This window comes from Rhincodon typus, chromosome 25 (assembly GCF_021869965.1).
Source record: "Rhincodon typus isolate 14 chromosome 25, sRhiTyp1.1, whole genome shotgun sequence".
Lineage (NCBI taxonomy): Eukaryota > Metazoa > Chordata > Chondrichthyes > Orectolobiformes > Rhincodontidae > Rhincodon > Rhincodon typus.
The window spans coordinates 35,212,304-35,226,150 of NC_063356.1; the positions used below are offsets into that span (position 1 = coordinate 35,212,304).

The 13,847-nt window shown below is 39.1% G+C and overlaps 2 protein-coding genes across 3 annotated transcripts in view; both read right to left on the reverse strand.

Moving 5' to 3' along the window:
• LOC109913838 (cadherin EGF LAG seven-pass G-type receptor 2-like) overlaps positions 1 to 13,847 on the reverse strand; it is a 990,249-nt gene that overhangs the window by 486,268 nt on the left and 490,134 nt on the right. The window lies entirely within an intron of this gene.
• The window catches only part of elapor1 (endosome-lysosome associated apoptosis and autophagy regulator 1), a 126,949-nt gene that overhangs the window by 23,125 nt on the left and 89,977 nt on the right, over positions 1 to 13,847 (reverse strand). For both annotated transcript variants that reach the window (XM_048612104.1, XM_048612105.1), the window contains 4 exons: positions 8,805 to 9,068; positions 5,066 to 5,239; positions 4,780 to 4,960; positions 3,749 to 3,848 (listed from right to left, as the gene is read on the reverse strand). In XM_048612104.1, the coding sequence (XP_048468061.1) occupies positions 3,749 to 3,848; positions 4,780 to 4,960; positions 5,066 to 5,239; positions 8,805 to 9,068 (719 nt within the window). The remainder of the gene's footprint in view (positions 1 to 3,748; positions 3,849 to 4,779; positions 4,961 to 5,065; positions 5,240 to 8,804; positions 9,069 to 13,847) is intronic.

Sequence of the window (13,847 nt, forward strand, 5' to 3'; positions counted from 1 at the left end):
ACACCTTGTTATCTCAATAAAATCTGTATTTTTATACAAAGAGTAATGGCCAACGGGAGGTTTTGTGAACGAATGATGGTTTCCAGTGGTGTTCCATTGGGCTCAGTTGTGGATGGCATGATTAGGATATTTGTAGATGACTCAAAATTGGGTAGGTAGTTGATAATGAAGAGAATGACTGTCTACTTCAGGGAGATATCAAAGGTTTGATTGAGTAGGCAGAAAAGTGGCAAACTGAATTCAGTTCAGAAGTTATGCATTCGGGAGAGCAAACAAAGTAAGAGAATACACAATAAGCAAGAGGGTATTGGGAGGGGAAAAGAAAATAAGAGTCCTTGGAGTGCATGCCCACCGTTCCATGATGGCAACAGGACAGGCAGGTAAGGTGGTAAAGAATGCGCATGGGATGCTTTCCTTTATTGAGTGAGGTACTGAATACAAGGGCAAGCATCTAATGCTGGAAGCACTTAAGACATTGGTTAGGCTGCAGGTTCAGTTTTTCATACATTTCCGATCACCACAATACTGTTTAGATAAAGGGTGAAAAGAGATTTACAAGAATATTGCCAGGTTTTAAAAATTGTAAACATGATGAAGGACTGACTAAGCTAGGGCTGTTTCCCTCAGAACAGAGGAGACTGGGGGGCAATTTTACTGAGGAGTCTGAAATAATGAGGGGCTTGAATAGAGTGGGCAGGGAAGACCTATTTCCCCTAGTGCTGAAGGCACCATGGGGCACGGATTTAAGGTAGAAGAATTTGAACAGATATGAGGAAGATCTCAGCCAGAGGACGGTGGGTGTCTGAAATTCACTGTCCAGTTTGGGTTGTTGAGGCAGAAACCCTCAACTTATTTAAAAGAAGTGGAGCTACACCTGAAGTGCTGTAGCTTACAAGGCTATGATCCAGGTGCTGGCAAGTGGGATTAGAATGGGTGACTCAGTTGGCTGGACAGCTGGTTGGTGATGCAAAAGTGATGCCAACAGCATGGGCTCAATTCGTACACCAGCTGAGGTCACTTTGAAGGACTCTCCTTCTCAATTCACCCTTGTCTGAGGCATGCTGATGCTCAGATTAAACCAAAACTAGTCACCTCTCTCTAATGGGAGGGCTGTTCTATGGTCCAGTAGGACTATAGGGACCCTACCTTATTACCTTTATACCTAACTTCAAGAAACAGAATCTATTCTCTTGCGAGTCATGCAATCATAACAGAAATATCTTAGGAATGAGAGAGCCTGTCTTTGAGATCATCCTTCAGGTGTTGTACTAACAGGATTCTGCTTGCTGTGTTAAATGCAGTCACATATATATTAATATGCTCTTTTTCACCTTGAGCTCTAAAATTGAAAACATACTACTCCTATGTTATGTTCCATTTAGGTTTAAAACATGCCTTCGAGGTTTTCAAAATTTCTGCAGCGTATTTTTGCTGTTCTTTGGAGAGATATTGGGCACTTTTTAAGATCGCTCCCCTATAGTGATGAAAGCATACTTCTTGTAACTGCCCTGGCTTCATAGTTAAATCTATTGCAATCTCGTAGTTCATTGTGAATGGAGAAATTGCCAGTTCTGTTTCATATTGCCTTTCATTTCCGGCAAAGCTGGAGAGTCACTGTATTGACTCACCTGGTGATTCACCTTCAGCCTTTGGCTTCCAGTGGTTTTAAACAGCTTTCAGCAATTTTGAAAATTTGTCTTCCTCTTTTAGTAGCTGGGCTTCTACACAGCTCTTCAAAACTCAATCTCAGCTCCACTTCTGAATTTTGTGTTCAAGGAGTACAATTCTGGTTGCACTCTGTCTTTATTATAAATACTTTAAGATGACAGTCTGTAGTGATTGTGCCTCAAGGCACAGGTCACATGAATTGAAACATTTATTGTCAGGTGTATTCAATATAAAAATAGCGAAAAGTTTATACCATTGCCATGCATTGGCACCGTTCTCATTAAATTAAAAGAAAATAGAAAATAAGGAAAGATAACTTAAAGAGAATCCAACTTTTCCTTCTCCCCCACTTTAGCCCACTCCAGACTTCACCAGCCCACACCATGCTGCTGCCAGAGTGCCGCTCTGGGCTTTACAAACCAGTCAACACTGTAGCCACGCTGTTCCAGACCCATCGAAGCCACCTGCCTACCAAACAGCTCTCTTTAGGAGGTAAGTTTAAGCAAAAACAAAATAAAACTGAGAACAGAAGGAGGAGAAGGACAGGAAAGAAAAAGTGGACGAAGACAACAAGCCAAGTCACAGGAGTATGGACGCTGCCTATTTCGCTGCTGCCATCTTGATATTTGGGACAGAGTTCCATGACTACAGAATGCCAGCAATTACATTAGTACACTATTGCATTTCCATCCAAACATAGAGAGGAGAAAGGAGTATTTCAGCCTGTAATCAGCAACAATAAAGTCCTGTAAGTGTGCAGCATATGATAAGTAATATATTTTTATTTTCTCATACTTTCTTTGAAAATATTGAGTGCTTAACTAAGGAGACAGGTTTGTTTCTGCTTAGCTCAATTACTTATGCTCAGTTGATTTGTCCTCTGAATTTATTGCAGCATCTTTTTTGTTTTGTTTGGACAAATTCCGTGAAACCTTGCTTAACTATTCTTTACAGCCGCTGCTGTACCCACAACCTAAATGCAGAAAATGTGATATAAAGAAGTATTGAAAAATCTGTATGGCCAATAAAATACAAAATTGCCGCAAGAAATGTTTACTGGAGATGAGTTGAGTTGTATGTAAATTTTATGAAGCAAGTGTTTTTATGATTACTTAGTGTTTAATGATTACTTAGTGTTTAATTTAACTGTGTTTTCCCAGTAAAGGCTTGATTTCTTTTACAGCTACAGTTAATGTTTCTTTCAGTTTCTTAACCAGTTTTTCAGGATTGCACACAAGGCTATCATTCACTCAAAGTGAGTTCACTAAACATCTCTCATGCAATTTGCATTCAATCAGGATGATTAAAAAAATGAAAATAGATTTTTGGCTGGGGAAAGCCAATCAGTATTGACTTTTACTAACCAATAATAACTCACCGATCACAGCCAATATTAACAGTTTCCAATTAGTAATAGCTGACCAGTCTCAGCCAGTGTTCACTCTTTTCCTCCACGAGGAGCCATATTGACTGTCTCTAACTAGTCTCACATACTTGTTGGCAACTGTTCAAAAATTCTAGTTAAAATTTATCTTCTCTTCCTTCTGGGAGCAGATTAAACAACCAAAGCTATTGTGCCTGTCTTTGTACATCAGCAAAACAAGGTGAGTCTTGCTCAACTGCATGAGTCATGACAAATACTTTGGTTCCTCTTGGCTCCATACTAAGATGTCTAATTTTAGAAAAAACAATCTCTTTATGGTGACAACCTCCAAGTGACTTTTTAAAGATTACCAGTCAGTGCGTATGCAAGTCAGGTAATGTTGAACACATAAGCTCAATGCGCATTGCTTTCAGGTAAAAAAATTTCTGGTTTGGTATCTAAAACAGGCAATGAGGCCCTTATTCTCAAATTCAAGGGCCTTGAACAATTCAGGTCATTGTGAAGGAGAGATAACACAGCAGTGCCTGAACAAATAGGGGCATCAGACACATTCAAACATAAAAGATTGGCAGTAAAATGGAACTACATTGCACACACCAGAAAATGAGTACAATGAAATCCAATTTCATCCCAAGTATTTCCATGAAACTTGGGAATTTAACAATTCTTTTGTGCAATCAAACACCAGTCACATACCTATAAAAAAAGATTATATCAGGTAGTGTTCTGTCTTTTTCAACAGGAAATAAGTCAGGGTCAGCAATGATATTATCCAGTGTGGTTTGAGTGGTCACTCCTGGAAAGATAAAAGAAAACATTTTAAATATTGTTCATTTTAGAACCAGATATTGATGCCTGAATGGGATTAATTTGTCAGCCACAGCATTTATCAATGGGTTAAAAAGGTTTGCATTCTTAAATCTAACTCTGAGATTTCTAGGCCAATTTCTCAGATATTTATCACATAATCGCCCTCTCCTGCAAAGGTACCCAATGAAATTTTGAAAACATTGAAATTTTCCTTAATATGATTAAAAACACTAAACATAAGATTATTTGACAAGAAATACTACTCATAAGTCAATTTTTATATTTGTTTTATGAGTATATTATTTGAGAACAGAAGTAGGATCAGAAATGTTCTTCATTTGCACTGCACATAGCAGTTGGCTAATGTTCAGCATTTGGATGTTTTGAGAGGTAGACAAAATTTGCAGTTTAATATTTTGGCTATTTTAAACTCATAATCAGCTGTAGGAATGTTATCTCACAAAAGAACTAGAATAAAAATTGCAGCATCAAAAAAATCTGATGCAAATTTCACCAAATATTTCAATTTTTGTACTAGTTGAATTGAGATTTAAAGAGGTATTTATTTCTAGGTAAACAACATTTCATTATCTTGCAGTAATATGTGTTTAAGTTCTCACATGGCAGCACCTGCAGATTGTAATTTATCGCTTTGAAGATTAGAATTTATAAAAATATGATGCCTCCTCCAGTTTGCAATAATATAACAGACTAAAGTCATGCCCATTCACTTTAAACAGCAAAATCTTTACTCTTGTTTTCAACATAGTTCCAGCTCTTTGCTACCTTTTTGTTTTATCCATAGTTTGAAACAGTAGCCCACTATAATGATTGGCAAAAGTTCCAATTTACATCTATTCCAGCAGGATATTTACATGTAATATATAAATATAACCGGTTTAAAAAAAGACACTCACCTATTAAGCGATCTGCTAAATTGATGGGATGGGCTGACATAATTGTCCTAAATCCTGTCACATCGGATGGAACAAGTGTAGATTGGCAGATATAGGATGTGACAGCTCTGGCAAAGCCTTCATCATTATCAATTACACCTTCACCTGTAACATTATCCACACAAGAGGCCAATTTTCTTCCCTGATGAAAAAAAAAGTGTAAACATTTGATTCCTGAACCATGGTTCCCTTTTGTATACATAAGAATGTCGAATCATTATTAGTATCAAGGAGTTTTAATCTCTACCTGATTTCCACAGAGGCCAATGTTGAAATGATGAAAGTATCGCACTCCTTTTGGAGTGAAACGAGGGCCACTTGTAATCGATGTGGACTCATTGAGAAGACTGAAGTCATACTGCCAAGTCCTATGCGCTTTGTGAAATACAAACGTGCAATCATTGTAACAGAGTGTGTGGTTCTGAAAGAGAAATGCACATACAAACTATCAACATAGAGAGATTTCAAACAAATCAATTTTATTTAAAACCACTTGAACATGTTTCTTCAATAAAGCTTCACAATGGATTTCTTCTGGATTGTAATCAGGTTGTTATCCAGACAAATTGAGCAGTAAATGTAAAAAGGGAGATATTTCCCATAAATTAATCAAATTAATTGACAAAGTAATCTGTTTTCGAACTATCGGTTGAGGCATAATTGACAAGAATCAGAGAATTCCTATGCTCTTCTTCCAGTAATGCAGTGGGATTAACTACATTATCCAAGGTCAAATGCTGTTTCCCGTACTGATGGGATGGAGGAGCCTGGGTGGACAGAAGCTGGTAGGAGTGGGCAAGGATTCAACAGGGTAGATAGAAGAGAGCTGTTTTTAAAACTAAATCAAATAATAGGTTGAAAACGTAACTAAGATTGAAGCACACAGACAGCCAAAGATCAGGAAGCAAGGATTCCACTGGCATCAAGTCTTTACAAATGTTAAGAGCAATTAAAGATAAAACTTGGAAAAGGGAGTATTTATATTGGATTAATCCTGAAGGTCACCTCTTGGTTGAGGAATTCTTTTGTCTCTTTCGCCTTCTATGTGGCCTCCATCTGACAAAGGCATCCCTTCCCCAGAGATGGTTGAGAGACTCTACCTAGCTCCCTTGCTCAAAGTACAATCTCATTGTCTCCACCTGTTACTGGAGACCTCATTAGACAAGAAAAGGAAACATTTACCTGTTACTAAGATAAAGAAGAAAAAGTGTGATTATGACAAGAATCAGGTAGAAACTAAAATTGAGAATCAGGAGGAATATTGAGGGTTCTGATGGGAGGTGTAAAAGCAAATATGTGACAAAAAAGAGGAATTATGAGAAAAAGCTGCATCCCAAAGAGGCATCCCAATTCTTCAATGGTTAAAAGGTGGTAAAAGGAAGGGTAGGGCTGACTAGGAACCATAAAGGGGATTTTCATTTGGAGGCAAGAAACTTTGCTGTGGTGCTGAATGAATCATTTGCATCTGTCTTTGCCAAAGAGAGAAATGGAGTTCCAGGCCAAGGTGACAAAGGACAGATCTCAGTCACTAGAAGTTTTGGATAGTCTATTGTACTTAAAGTTGGTGAGGTACCAGGATCAGATACGACACATCCAAGGATTTGAAGGAAGTAAGAGTGAAAATTACAGGGTGCTGGCCATGATCTTTCAGTCTACCCTAGATTCGAGCAGGTGCTAGAAGACTGGAAAATTGCAAACACTGCAGCCTTGTTCAAGAACGTTTATAAGATTAAGCCCAGTAACTGCAAACCAGTCAGTTTAACTTCTGTGGTGGGGAAGATTCTAGACACAATTATTTGGGATTATTTTGTAGTTACATGGAAAAAGTGAGTTTTATTACAAAGATCAGCAGGGATTTCTAAAGGGGAAATCATGTTTAACTAAATTGCTGGAATATTTTGAAGAAGCAACAGAAAAGTTTGATGAGGGTATTGCTGTAGACGTGGACTTTTAGAACGTGTTTGATGCAGTGCCTCCACAGACTTGTGACCCAAGTTATAGATCATGGAGCAATAGAGTCAGTAGTAACATGGACACAAAATTGGCTGAGTGATAGGAAACAGGGTAATGGTCAATTGGTACTTTTTAAATCATTAGAAGGAGCTTGAAGCCACAAATTTATGACTTGGAGAAAACCATTTAACAATGCTTGTAGTTCCCAGATGCAAGACATTCCTCACAGTATATTTCACATCATTAGACTATATTATTTATAAACCTTAGCAAAACATATTTTATTATGGGAACTTTATATGATGAAAGGGGTGCTGTTATTTGATGTACAATAGCTGTGTTCACCTTTTATGCGACTTCCTCCATACCTTCTGGTCATTAGAGATATAAAATATTGTACAACATTCTCTGCATACAGGGTTCAACATGGATTTGCAGGAGAACTACTGATAGATTTTGGAAGCAACAACAAGTTCAAGGATTTTGGAGAGGAAAAGGAGGATGAAAATAGGCATCTGGTCTAAAGATAGAGGGGCCAGATCTGAGGTTTTGTAGAGGGAAATGAAAATGACAGGCTCTAAGAGAAGGTGCACAATACCTGAAGAGGGGGAGGAAATGGCACTACAAATGCAAATTCTTTTTTCTCTGAGCTTTCCTGTCATTTTTCTTCTAAGCCTCAAATGCAAAATAAAACATCTTCTTACATCTCTACAGATTTATCCTGACTCTGTGCAAATCCCATCTCCTCTTATCCCAAGCTTCAAAACATGCCTCATTTCTCTCAGTCTTTCTGACCTCTTGAAACCTTCAGGCTGTTAAAACCCTCAGCAAGTATCATCTAGTCATTCTCTCTTAATTCACTTCATTTTCTCAATTAATCAGACAAAGAGATTCACCTTGGTAGAATTGTTTTGAACAAATGGTTTATATACTGAATTTGTAAGTATCTGATAGTATACTGCATCATTTCAGTAGTTACTAATTCATATATTGGTCTTCATATAATCAACTATTGAAGAACTATTGATCTTCAAGAATTATTGTACACATAATACATTGGATAAAAATATTAACTGATCACATTTAAAAGTATATTTGTTTTTCTTTTGTCTCATTCTCAATTCCATATTCACCTCATGTTTCTAATAGAGTCCCTGATGCTTTCACTAACTGCGAAGATGTGCAACCAACTGGTCCCTGGGCACCCGATCACACCACTTTGAGACATGAATAAATATCTAAATACTGCTCCCTCTCCCGACTCAGGGAATATGTATCACCTCACTGTCAATCTTGCAGGTACAGGATGTTCCAGCATTCCAAGTTACTGCAGCTCAGTATACCAACATATTGTACGCTGGGGCTGCACTTATGCCTGAAACCATTGTTACAGAGGAACGTAACTTGGAAACAGAAATATTTGGAATTCCTCTTTGAAAATTGGCCATTGAAGGCTTTGAAAAACATGGGGAAAAGTGAGAAGTGATAAAAAAAATTAAGGTGCTTCTACAGATGGACCTACAAGATTCAAGGAAGTAGTATAAAATTAAAGGGAATTCCTTCAGATTATATCATTCAAGGACCTGTGTACATCTGACACAATTTGTAAGATTACTAATGTTTAGGTTATCTGACCTCATAATTAAACACTGAGTCTATGAGTGGACAATAAACCTCATATCTCCATAACTGATAACATGCTTGTCCCCACAGCCAAAGCAAAGGCATCAGGTCCCAATATCTCACTTGATGAAATGCATTACTTAACCCCTGCTGTAATTTCTGTGTGTGTGCTGTATGAGTTTCAGAACTGGCAACACATTTCCAAAAGGACATGGCTCTGCAGCACAAAACTGTGCATTCTGGTGTTAAAAGTGGAGATGTTCTTCTGACGGTTGGGTTCTGGCAGTCTAGAGCTGCCTTTCACGATGCTACACCAAAATGTGCTTGATCCTGAAAATGAGTTTAATCATATTTATAGCAGTGATGTCCCACACTTAATTTAATCCAGGAATGTAAATAATAATGATTACCAAATTATTTTGGGTGCCTGGTCCACATGGAATGCAAGATTCTTTTCCGTAATGATGATGAGCTTTGAGGTGTGTAAGCAGTGGACACGCCTGGCATTTACTGGACTCCTTGTCTATGTACTGGCCTGGTGAACATGACACACAAGAAGATCCAGAGGAGGTCGATTCCAGCGCACACGGTCCACAATATGATGATACACCTCCTATCACATTGGTCACTTTGATGGAGTAAATTTTGGCAACGTCAGACGAATACACTCGACTCTGAAATATAAAGGCTATATCTTGAATATGTACTAATGATACTTTTTTAAAAAAATTGCACGATTTATTTGCTGTGTAGAAACTTCATTACACTGTCCATCTGTTCAAAAAGATACGTAAAAATCTCATTTTGCCCTTCACCACTGTCACAATGAATTTTCTGTCTATGAGAGGGGAAAGTGCCACTGAACGTGGTGGCCACAGCTGGTACGGCTACAGTCTCAGGCTGACGGTGGATTTTGGACTGAAGATAAGGGCAGCAGGCTCAGCAGCCAGGTGGGGAGGGGAGCAGGGCCAATGTTTGTAGGGCAAATGCAAGTCTTTATCCATGCCTTTCGTGGGTATCTCCACTGAGCATGGACTGAACAAATAGAAGCATTCTGCATCCCTCAGCCAACTGCAGGTATACTCACTAATGTTTACTTGGTGTATTGCCCACATGGCTTGACCATGTATTCAACCAGCAGCAGTGAGATAGGCCACTTCCAGATAGTAAGGCTGTTCTGGAGCCCAGGCTTAATCAGCGGGAGTGGGGAAAGTGACATCGTCTCCAAACTATACCACCTTCCACCTGATTAAGCAGCAGCTTCCACCTCTCAGCTCAGCCCATGAGGGCAATAAAATGCTGGCCAAGTACACTCTCATATTTATGCTGCCATGCATATGGTCACTTACAAAATTTGAATTTATTGGATGCAATAGTTCTCATTTATTGAGATACCATTGATTGTGATGTGAGTTGGGCAGTAAATGAAGCTAGAGCTATTTCTTCTTGCTCCAGATATTTGATAACTCGGTGGATGTCCAAATGGATTCCATATTGTTACAATATGGCTTTGTATCAGTGGCTCTCCAAAGAGTGGAATTGTAATCTTTCGAAGTCCTAAAAATGAGGCTCAGTGCAGAGTGATACCTGGATGAAGAATGGGGAATTGAGGCCACAGGTAGTCAGTCAGCTTTGGTGACCCTCACATGATGCCTGCTTTCAATAAAGAACTCAGAAAACACAGCTAAAGCACAAATGGAAGAATTCAAAACAGGGTCATTGCAATAAAATCAAATATTTTGAAAATTACTTTTAATATTTTCATTAAATGCTCTTCAGCAAATGACACACTTTTATACCCCTACCCTGGTATGTCATATAAGTACCTTTCTAGTCCTTACTTATAACAACACTTAATGCCAAATAAGTAAATCATGTCTGCCCAAAAACTTAAATTACTATTTCCAAGGTAAATTGTCAGGCAGGTTACATGTTCTGATGTTTCGATCACAATCTTTAACTGGGTTCCAGCTGATGACCAAGATTCCCTCAGTCTGACACCGTATTATTCTTTTGCTGACGTGATTGGAGTCTGATCTCTATAGTTATGGAAGGATCTCTCCAGTCTCCACCAGGCACTCTACATGCTAACTCAGAACAGCAGGTTATAATCACAGATTGTGAGATAAGAGGAGGATACCATAAAACCATAAGATGTAGGAGCATAAACAGTCCATTCAGCCCAGTAAGTCTGCTCTGCCATTTGATGAGATCACAGTTGATCTGATAGTCCTCAGTTTTACTTTCTTGCCTTTTCCCCATAACCATTGATTCCTTAATATTTAGAAACCTGTCTACCTCAGCCTTGAATATACCAGCCTCATCATTGCTTCATCGTAAAGAATTCCAGATTCACTACCCTTGAAGAAAAAAGTTTCAATAAGACAGCTTCCCATTTTTCTAAATTCCAATGAGTACAAACTCAAATGACTCAACTTCTCCGGATAAGACAATCTCTCCATACCTAGGATCAACCTTGTGAATTTTCTTTGGACTGCCTCCAATCCTCACGTAAGGGGTTGGAAACTGTTTGCATTATTTTAGCTGTGGTCTGACTAGTTCCTTCCATTTTTTCTATTCCTATTTTTATACTCCATTCTCTTTGAAATTGTTAGAAAGCAGAGGTTGACCCCCCTCTTAGAATCAAAGCTAAAACATCCAATGAGGAGCACCCTGCCCTATAATTCCATAGCATCTTGACAGTGTGGAAACAGGCCCTTTGGCCCAACAAGTCTGCACTGACCCTCAGAACATCCCCACAACAGACCCATTCCCCAAACCCACCTAACTTTCACATTTCTGAACATTATGGGCAATTTAGCATGGCCAATCCACCGAGTCTGCACATTTTGGACTGTGGGAGGAAACCGGAGCACCTGGAGGAAACCCACACAGACACGGGGAGAATGTGCTAACTCCACACAGACAGTTGCCCAAGGGGGAAATCGAACCCAGGCCCCTGGCGCTGTGAGGCAGCAGTGCTAACCACTGAGCCATCATGCTGCCGCTGTTAACAGGAGTGTGAAAAGGGGTGTAACCTGTCTTTCAGCAACTTCTAGTGGTTAAATCAAATGAATCCCTGACACTCTCTTTGCAATCAACAAGTAACAATTTATTTACCCAACTCCAACAGTGAACAAATTAACTAAATTATTAACACACCGAACAAATCCCTTCTAACCACTAACTATTCCCAAATGACGCAAAACTCTAATGGTATGCTGTTCCAATAAAGACAAATCCCACTTATACAACAAAATAATAGATTTAGTCTCTCAAAATTACAGCCAGGTTACGCCTTCTGGAATATTCTGTGTCTTCGCCATCGATTCTTCTGTCAGTAATGCTTTCTCTGTCAATTCTTCTGTCAGGAATCTTAGCTAGGAGTGCAGTGGTACCGTTGTGAATAGATGGTGCTTTCTCTCAAACCTGATAGTTGTTATCACTAGCAGATGGCAGCTAGCTCTGCTGATTTTCCAACTGCCCACTTCTTTTATGCCCCGATGATATAGCAATTTCTTACAATCAGATTGGTCCTAGGTTGTCAAAACCATCAGATTCAAATTTGATAGGTTTTGGTATCTAAGCGCCTGGTTCAAATTGATTGGTTAAATTCAAAACCCTGTTGTCTTTGTAAAAGTGCTGCTTGGCCTGCTAATGGTATGGCCTTTCGATATAAATGTTTCAATTCAGGTTCTCTCTCAACTTTGCAAACTTGCAAGCTGCTCACAGGCATCTCCAAGCATAGAAAAAGCACAATCTTTGAAAGGGATCACACAATGCTTTCCCCCTATTATTTTACAAACACTAATATTTTACAAACACCAAATTCAAACATCCTGCCTCCCAATCCACAAATACTCTATCCAAGTTCTCAACAACATAAAGACTGCCATTCCATTTGCTTTTCTTATTACCTTTAGAATGCAGCAGGTAGACCATACCCCTCTGCACTGCATCTTTCGACAGTCTTCCCCATTTAAATACTATTCCTCTCCTTTATTTTTCCTGCCAAAATATGTTACTTCACATTTTCCCACATTACATTCTATCTGCCAAATTTTGCACACTCACTTAACCTATCTTTTTTCCTAATTATACGCCTTGTTACATTTCCAATTATTTTTCTGTTATCTGCAAACTTGGTTACAGTACACCTGGCAGGCAAGATTAAAATTGCGCTGCACATGTCTGAATCTGTGATGACAACTGATTTTGAAATAGTTTAGTGAAAATGTGAGAACAAAGAAAAAAAAGCAAAAAAACTTTGCTTTTTGACCTTGTAAGATACTCAAAATGTCTCTTCTTCCACCTCATATAGGTTTAAGCTGCTAAGATTAGTGGCAAAATCTTAAACTTATTAAATCGAATAGTTTGGTATCATGCAGTTTCTGTCAGAATCACCTGAGGAGTTAGTAAGGACCAATGTCCAAAAAAAGTTGATCAAGAATAAAAATGTAATATTGAACAAGGTCAGGTTTTAAAAGGGATCATGCCAACATTACAGGCTTGCTACACAGGAATTCACTTGAAAACAAATAGGCCTGACCATTATCATTTTCCTGTCTCTTGTGGAAGTTAGGGACAGTCCTAAATTGGACATATATGTTGGATGCTGGAATGACAAATGATGATAACACATACAGAGGCAGAGCGAAGCAATGTCCCTGATGCAGCATTCTATCCCAGCTGCAAAAGATTTCCATATATCCAGAGCAACTCATGCAGAGTTGAACTCCATACTCAATGCCAAGTTTCTCTCAAAATCTTTTTCATAAGACATCCTGATTTTTTTAATATGATGAGTGTTTGGAATAAAACTTTGCAATAGAAGAGCACAGCTGTTGAAATGGTTCACAGAAACCTTGCCTCAGGCTTTGAAAATTAATCAGCCACCCTCAAGGGTGGAACATGACTATCAATCTTACTGAAAGCAATTATGTATGGATTTCTATTTTATGAACAAAGTGTCTTTGGAACTCCTAACTCAAAAGTTTATAAAAACTTGGAGCAGAATTTCACACTGCGCTCTTAGTGACTTAGGAGTGAGCAGCGTGCAAAATACTATGGGAGCCCTTTCTAGCACCCATCTCACTGCAATTTAAAAAGGGGCTGAGGGATTGAGGTGGGGGTTGGCAGGTAGCTGGTTCAGGGGGATGGTGATGTGCTTCCGATACAGGCTTCCTGGAGGTCCAGACAATCCCACATTTCCCCTCCCCATTACCCCCGCCACTGAACTGCCCTTTCCTGACATGTCAGCCTGGGCCAGGCATTACTTCTCCCACTTTCTCCAGCTCCAGCAATGAACATTCTTGGGGACTGGCTGCAATTCTAACAATGGCCACTATGGCCAGTGGTGCTGCTGAGACCAAATAGCAGCCAACCATCTTAGTGGCTGATACAACAAGGTGTGGAGCTGGATGAACACAGCAGGGCAGGCAGCATCAGAGGAG